Source organism: Nanorana parkeri, unplaced genomic scaffold, assembly GCF_000935625.1.
Source record: "Nanorana parkeri isolate BGI_ZX_2015 unplaced genomic scaffold, ASM93562v1 scaffold145, whole genome shotgun sequence".
Lineage (NCBI taxonomy): Eukaryota > Metazoa > Chordata > Amphibia > Anura > Dicroglossidae > Nanorana > Nanorana parkeri.
The window spans coordinates 1,583,845-1,591,708 of record NW_017306413.1 but is presented as its reverse complement, the minus strand read 5'-3'; the positions used below and the strand labels follow the sequence as shown (position 1 = coordinate 1,591,708).

Genomic DNA, 7,864 nt, shown 5'->3' with positions numbered 1-7,864 from the left:
CTGTCAAAAGTAAAAAAAAAAAAAAAACATTTAATGCCACTTTGCTGCAGCAAATGTTTGTTCATACAGTAGTTATCCTTTAACTTTTGGACCCGGAAAAAGAAAAATCCGAAACAATTTTTTTGCCACCGCGCATATCTATATTTCAGTTTATGCGGATTATAATTTTTTACCAAAATACAAACTTATGCTGAAGTGACCTTATTAAAAATGGGTAGTTAAGTATGCTATGCATTACTAGACTCACTCATAAATATAGAAGGAATAAAAAGGCATCCCTTCTCTTTTGTTATACTATCTCGTTTGCACATAACTGTAATGAATGCGCATTACATAGCAGACTGCAGTCTTCAATATTTATTTATTTTTTCCATAATAATAGTAATCAAAGCAAAGTTCCTTCCCAGCAATTCCCCAACACTCTCAGGTACTTATCACCAGGAGAGATAAATAAAAGCTTATGTGCATTACCGACAAACGCATTTTACACACTTCGTTAACTACACGGATGTCTCAGCCTGCATTTAACAATCCTATACTCCAATATTTATGAGCATTTTAAGGTTGGCAATTAGATACCAGTCAGTGAAAGAGCTAATTGAATTTCTAAATAAAAGCTCTCTCCATTACTCACAACAGGGTGACTTATTACAACCAATATTGACAAAATAATTCTTTTTCCTTAAGCTGAGGCTTTATTGACACTTGCTATTCTTCCCCATGTTATGCAATATAATTATATATCATTTGAAGTACTGGTCAATTAAATTCTCTTTTAGATAGGAATCAAGCAAATAATCAGCCTAGAGAAGTAACTTTGTTCCTTTTCCTTGCCATAAATGGGGTTTGACTTCTATCATTTGTATTCTACATGACAAATATGTTAACAACCAGTCAGAGTTTATCTTTTATTTCTCTGACAACAATAAACAGGAAGGGTCAGTCTACTAAAACATATTTTAGTGTTTGGAGAATGCTGGAGAATTAACCACCCTATAATGCCCCCCAAACTTGACTGACCCCCCCCCTCTTCAGTTAACCACCTGTTTGCTGCCCCTCTCCCCTTTGTACTGCGCCATTCCTCCTGATGATAAAGAAGGTTTGTTGCACTCCTTACCGGACAGCCCCGTATGTGGGGAAGGGTGCTCGGAGTGACTGCAGATAATAATAGAGAAATGTCACCAGCACACCAAATTCCTTAAAGGAATCAGTCATGGATTTATTCAAAACTCATGTCAAATACACATGAGTTGACATGAGTTTTGAATAAATTCATGTTTGATTATCCTTTAAGGAATTTGGTGTGCTAGTGACATGTCTCTATTATTCCTCCTGCAACCCCCCCTTGTGCATAGTCATGTGATATTTAATGGGAGAATGCAGAAACTAGGAAGAGGATCATAATAAGGGTAGGCATTAAAGGCTAGGGCACAGGCACTCTGTCTCCCTCCCACCAAGACCAGTGGCCCAGCTTCAGCTTCAGCTTCATCTGCTACAGTAACAGTCCCTATGCCATAGATCAAGAAGTGTGGGAACACCCCTTGGGGATTTGAATAGGGCAAGGAACTATGGCAGGGAGATTTTACTATTATAGCCCTCTATGAGATTTAAAGAAGCAGGTGACTTAGCCCACTAGATTCTACCTCCAACCTGAAATGAAAATGCTACTTGCTTGGCTGTGATTTTGGCATCAGTTGTTTCTTGGTTACTGACCTGTAACAAGTAAACAATTCAGAGAAAAGTCAGAAGTGCTTATTTACCTATTTTGGGTTTGTGAATCAATGCACTGACGCACTGTCAACTGGGCTGGCCAGCAACCAGCATTTTAAGAAAGACAGCTCAGCAATGGCAACCTCCTCTCTTCTTTCTTGACATGTTTACTATAAGATGTGTGTGTTAGGTCTCGTTCACGTTCAGGTGTGAACGAGGGCTTAAGGGCATGCCACTTCTTCAAGTAAATATGTCTGGTCAAAGCCAAACTAAGCTACTCTGGGCTTGATGGGAATGCTGTCACTACATCCCTGTGACTGGCATAGCCCTAGATTAGAACATCCCATCCACATAACTAAAGGGCATATAAACCACATACAGTGTGGGTGGTATCACTGGGGCATATGTTCTCAGGAACACTTTAATTTGTTTAATAGGTTGTTTAGTTCACTTTTTATTGCTTGATATCTGGTAATGACTTTTGAAGGCTTGTTGGCTTTTAGTCAATGTGTGTCACTTCTCATTGGGTTATTGATAAAGAGGACCTGTGTCCTCCTGAAACATTGAAGAGGTGTCTTGATGCACTCCTTACTGGATTTCCCAAAATATGCGATTGGGTGCTTGTAATGACCACGTGCGGCACCATTAGTAGCAAAGCTTGATAGAAATGTCAACAGCACTCCAGAGTATGTTTAAATTTTAAAAAATGTCCATTTATTGGCAAATGCTGTCACTCAGACAAGCGCTTTCGGGGCCGTGCCGGGTCCCTTCATCAGGCTCAGAAATGACGAGCATTTGCCAATAAATGGACGTTTTTTTGATTTAACTGTTACTCTGGAGTGCTGGTGACATTTCTATCAAGCTCCTGAAACATTGGACATTATGGATATATTTGTCTGCATAGTAATATGGGATGCATAGAAGTGATCTGTGAATATTCAACAAATAGATGCTTATTTACTAAAACAAATGAGAATTTTCGCACATTAAATGATATGAATTTTTGATTCTATCATCCAGTCATGTCTGTTTACTTATTTTATCTGTACAGGGGGGTGAAGGACATCTTTAACTCAAAAAATACACTACAGTTTGCCCTAAACAGTGGTTTCCCATATGATAATCTTTGAAGAAGAACGCCAGGATTCCCAAAAGTTAACCCTTGCAGTGGGGTTATCCATGCACTTCAGGGGGTTAACTGTTCATTTTGGTCTAGGTAATGGTGTCAAGAAGATATACTCACCCGATCCTTGGTCCTGTAGCAGTGACTACTTGCCCCTCTCCCCCGGCTGTAAGTATATTTTCCCTAGACCCCAGACCAAAATGCGCAGTTAACCATTGCAGCGCAGGGAAAGCCTCACTACAAGGATTAACTTTTGAGGATCCTGGAGATCCTCTTTAATAGGGTACAGTTTATCCTTTTTTTCTGTAAACTGACTACATTGAACAAGTAAATTAAGTACAAAAGGTACATTTTGAAATGTTATTCACAGTGTCTAGTCCCTTTAAAAGAATGACACTGATATAAAGGAAATCACTGACACTAGAATGCCATTTTATGCCTTTGCTTTATACTGCAGAGTTTCTTAATAAAAGTTACACACGATACGGCGAGGCCTGTTGGGGCCACACGGCTGCACAATAATGTCCTCATGCTTTGCTTTGTTAGAGCGAATTTTTATTTTGCTCACCGAGGACTGGATTCATAAAGCCACAATTCCCTGTACTGAGTCTTTCTACAATTTAAGACATTTGTCAGCCAGCAACACACAATCCCTCTGCAGTGCCGGGGATCAGGGCCTAATGAAATTTGGCTTATGAACCTTTTAGCAGCTGTGTTCTGTCTGGAGATGTGTATTTGCTCGATCCCTTTAAAGGTCTCAGTATTTGTCATCTAGAGTGGAACAAGCTTAAGAACAATCACGTTTCCCCTTTATTAATACAACTTTATTTTTACTTTGAAGTGGACCTGGAATCAGATTTATTTTTTATGTTAAAGGATAAGCGCACTTTAAAAGAGAACTGAGGTGAGTGATTTCCACTCGTTCTCATAGTTAGAGCCTCTCACTTTCCGAGTCACAGCTCCCCGCTGTGTCAGTCACAGCTCCCCGCTGGGATTCCTCCCTCCCCTCTCCTATCCTCCAGGGTTGAGTGGAGGAACGGACAGGGGAGGACACAGCTGGCTCTGCCTCTAGATAGGCAGAGCAAGCTGTCACTCACGCAGCTGGGTTGATCCAGACAGTATTGTCGGGATTCGTCTCGGCTGTTGGTGCTCTCAGTATATCACGGGCAATAGCCCGCAATATACTGAGCTTTGGGTCACGGGAGGAGGTTAGTATATGTCCTCCCGTAACCCTGAGGAGAACTATGTGGAAAACACTTACCCCATAGTTCTCTTTTAAGACAAAAGGCTCAATTCACAAAGCTAACGTGTCAGGATATGGATCCTTATTTATTAATTTTTTAAAGGGGCAGTTATTTTTAGCTCAATTAGTCCATTGAGATTTGAGAATTACAGTCACGTGGCAAAAGAAGCCTTATTCTTGTGTTAAAGCTTTGTGAACTGAGCCTAAAGTGAAGTTATCTCTTTTGCCCCCTTCCCCTGGCCTAACCTAACCCACAGATGCATACTTACCTCTGGTGCTTGTTTAAATCCAGCACCACAAGTCTCAGTCACACCTGTGTATTACAGGCTTTTATGTCCAATGGCCAGACATGGGGAAGATAGCCCCTCAGAAGTCTATGGTGCTTTAATGCACAGGCACAGTAAACACCAGAGGCCTTGGCCATTGGACCAAGGTAAGTATATATCTGTGGAGGGTGGGCTAGGTAAGGTCAGGGTAAAGGGGAAATAACAATAAGTTCACTTTGTTTTGAAGTCCACTTATCCTTTAAGTAAATGAAAACTAAGTAATGTGTAAGTGTAGCATTGCATTTGTTTGGGCATCATCCGGGGTCAGCATCTAATTCCTGGATTGAGATGCTGGCTCAGAGATGTCACAGTCATGTAAATCCTGCAATTCTTCAGTGTGTCCATGAATGTCTAAAACACATTAGCCCCCTGCTACCAGCTCTCGCCTTGTAACTTGCTACCAACTTAGGGCTCATACACACAGGTGTACCCAGTTCAGTTTTATGCTGCAACATCCAAACGCTGTATGGATGTATAATTTGGGGAAAATGTACATGTTCACAAGGGTACAGTGTTAAGGCAGCCTATTGGTTGCTAGGACGAGGCAGCCATTGCCACCTACTGTCCTTCATTGCTAGGACACAAGTGGCTCCTGCTGCCAAGCATTCTTTGTTGCTATGACACTGGCAGCTATTGCCACCCAGTGTCCTTCATTGCTAGGACGCAAACTGCACCTACTGCCTAGCTTCATTCATTTCTCGGATGCAGGCGGCTATTGCCAGCTAGCATCCTTCATTGCTAAGACGCAGGAGGCTCATGTATTCCAATAGAGTGCAATTGCTCGGTACCCATGCAAACATTACTTGTATACATAATTTCTGCAAATCACTGTAACCAACGCATAAGACAAGAAGTTGTACTAAATTCTGATGTTTTCTTCATGCAGCTGAGCACACGGACTCCAAGTCACCAGGAAATGCCCTCCGTTTACTGTGAAGCGAAGCTGGTGGACCCTCAGTACCAGTGTGTCAAGCAGCAACTTATCAAAGCCATCCAGAAAGCAGGCCTGGGCACCTGGGTGAAAAAGCCCCCGGAACAAGAACAATTTATATTAACTCTGCCAGTTCCCCCTTCTATGCTGTGACTGGGTTCTCCTGGAAAAATACAGACTGGCAGAATTTCTCTGCTCCATGTGCAAAGTTTGTTATCAATATACTGAATTAGATTATTTTTGTAATAAAGCAAATACATAACATTGAAAAAGGACGTTTTATGTGTTTGCTCCTTCATGGTTAGCCAGGACCGTGATGTGTCAGGTTTCACTCTTATCCAGGTTGGAATATAAAATGGAGGCAGGGATGGAATTACTAGATAGATACCCACAGAAAGCACAGCTCAGTGGCTTGGGGCACTAACCCACCAGCTAGCTGAGAGCTACTAAGGCCCAACTCCCACCAAAACAGTTGGGAATAGTATAGATAGGGATTAGAGCTTCTGTCAGGATTTATTGCTCAATGGGAAGATGTCCGATCACTTTTTATCAGTTTCCCAACAAGAAAATACATTCTCAAAAGAGCGGTCATCGGGACTGGAAGGTGTGAACAGCCATAAAGACCACCCAGAGGTTCTAAGTCTTTCCCCGCTCTTAAAAATAAAAGTGTTTTTGTTCATTTCTGTTTTCCCATTGGAGAGAATTTCCATCATTTCCTGTCCTTGTGTTTACCCAACACAAATGGGGTCACAGACAGCTTTAAAACTTGACAGAGTTCTAACTCTATCCAAAGAGAAAAAACATTGGCTGGAACTGAACTTTAAATGGTGACTGAACCTAAAAACATCACAAACACTTACAGGGAAAAAAGCTTTTATTAAAGGAGAACTCCTGATAAACAAAAAAGTTCCATAATAAAAGTGATTTATCAGTGTGTATTTTTTGGGTTAAGAATGAAACACAACAGTCCTGTTAAAGACTTGGCCCTGTAGCAGGAAATGAAGACTTTCAGCAGTATGGTGCCACTCCTGTGTAGTCATAAATCCATCTAGTTATTATACAGATTATACATCTCTTCTCCCCATCTACACATTGCTGAAATTAGGAATTTATACTTATGACATGGCTGCAGATTGCAGCAAAGAGAAGAAGCGCACATGGTCTGAGATTACACAGGTTTATTAGTAAAAAAAAAAATCCTGGCAATAGTTCTCCTTTAATCAATTAATAGAAATTCTTATCGTATTAAAATTCATAGATGTGGAAACAGAATTATAGACATTTCACATTCTGTTGCTGTCTCCCTGCCGCCCTGTTATTTTTCATTTTCCTCCTTTTCAGGTTGGGCAAAAGCTGACTGCATGTTCCTTTAGTGGAATATGTGGACAGGAAGTCAGCTGCATGTAGGGAAATATTATATTTTCCCCCTTTATCACACCTTTATCTTGAATATATTCAGTTCTCCTAAGGTAATTTTACATAAATATATATGTATATAAATATTTTATAGATCTTTTTATATACAACATGTATTTTAGGTTTAGCATTATATTTAGATATATAAGAGAAAATGGACAGGATTTGACCAAAGCGATAAGAGCTATGAAAGAATAGGACTATAGGAATAATTTACAGTACAGGAGAGTATCAGAAAAAACAAATCCCCTCTTTTTCTAGCTTCCCAAGGCATCTGGCATGTCCGTCTAATGACTAATCCAGCCCCTTTGCTAAAGATATTTACACAATACTTTCTGTTAATCTATAGTAGATCATAGACATGTAAAGAACCTGTCATTCTGCAGATGGTATTTCCTACAATAAAACAGCTTCCCTGTTTTGTTTATAATTCAACAATGGTTGCTGTATGATAACACCCATTTTTAAATTGAAGACCGTTCATAGAAGTTATTTTATGCCACCTTTGATTTTGACTCTTGGACATTTTAGCACTATGCATTCACTGTCATCTTTGTTTAATCAAAAAATGTTTTTTTTTAAATCATTGTGATCATTTTATTTTATTGTATCTCAGGTTATATGGTAACACTATTTGACATATTTGATCTTGTAAGGCTGGGCAATTAAATAAATGTTTTTTTTGTATTGATAGCTGCCTTTCCCCTAATGCTTGTACAGGCAGTTTAAAGATGACCTTCGAGGAAAACAAAAAAAAGCTCCCCCCTGCAGTGGTGCTGCCACCGCGCTGCAAGGATTAAATGCTCATTGAGGTCTAGCGTACAAATAGTAAAGATTTTTACTTACCTGATCCCAGCTCCCACAGGCTTCCTCTAGGCTACAAGACCGTCACCAATAACTTCTTCCCCCCCTATGCTCCACTGACGTAATTAAGTACAATGCAGGACCCATAGCCCAGCATTATATGTGAGGACGCCGGAGTGCCTTCACTCCACAAGCCAGAGTATAGAGAAGAGGAGGTGAGCACAGAGAGCAATGGGAGCGAGGATCAAGTAAAACTGCTTTACCCAGGTACCCTAGACTTAAATGAGCAGTTAAAGATGAACTCTGGGCAA

The 7,864-nt window shown here is 40.3% G+C and overlaps 1 protein-coding gene across 1 annotated transcript in view; it reads left to right on the top strand.

The window, feature by feature from the left end:
* The window catches only part of ADARB2 (adenosine deaminase, RNA specific B2 (inactive)), a 450,356-nt gene extending 444,642 nt beyond the window's left edge, over positions 1-5,714 (top strand). Inside the window, exon 11 of the mRNA XM_018554192.1 lies at positions 5,289-5,714. Coding sequence (XP_018409694.1) covers positions 5,289-5,486 — 198 coding nt within the window. The 3' untranslated portion in view covers positions 5,487-5,714. The remainder of the gene's footprint in view (positions 1-5,288) is intronic.
* Positions 5,715-7,864: the final 2,150 nt, after the last annotated feature.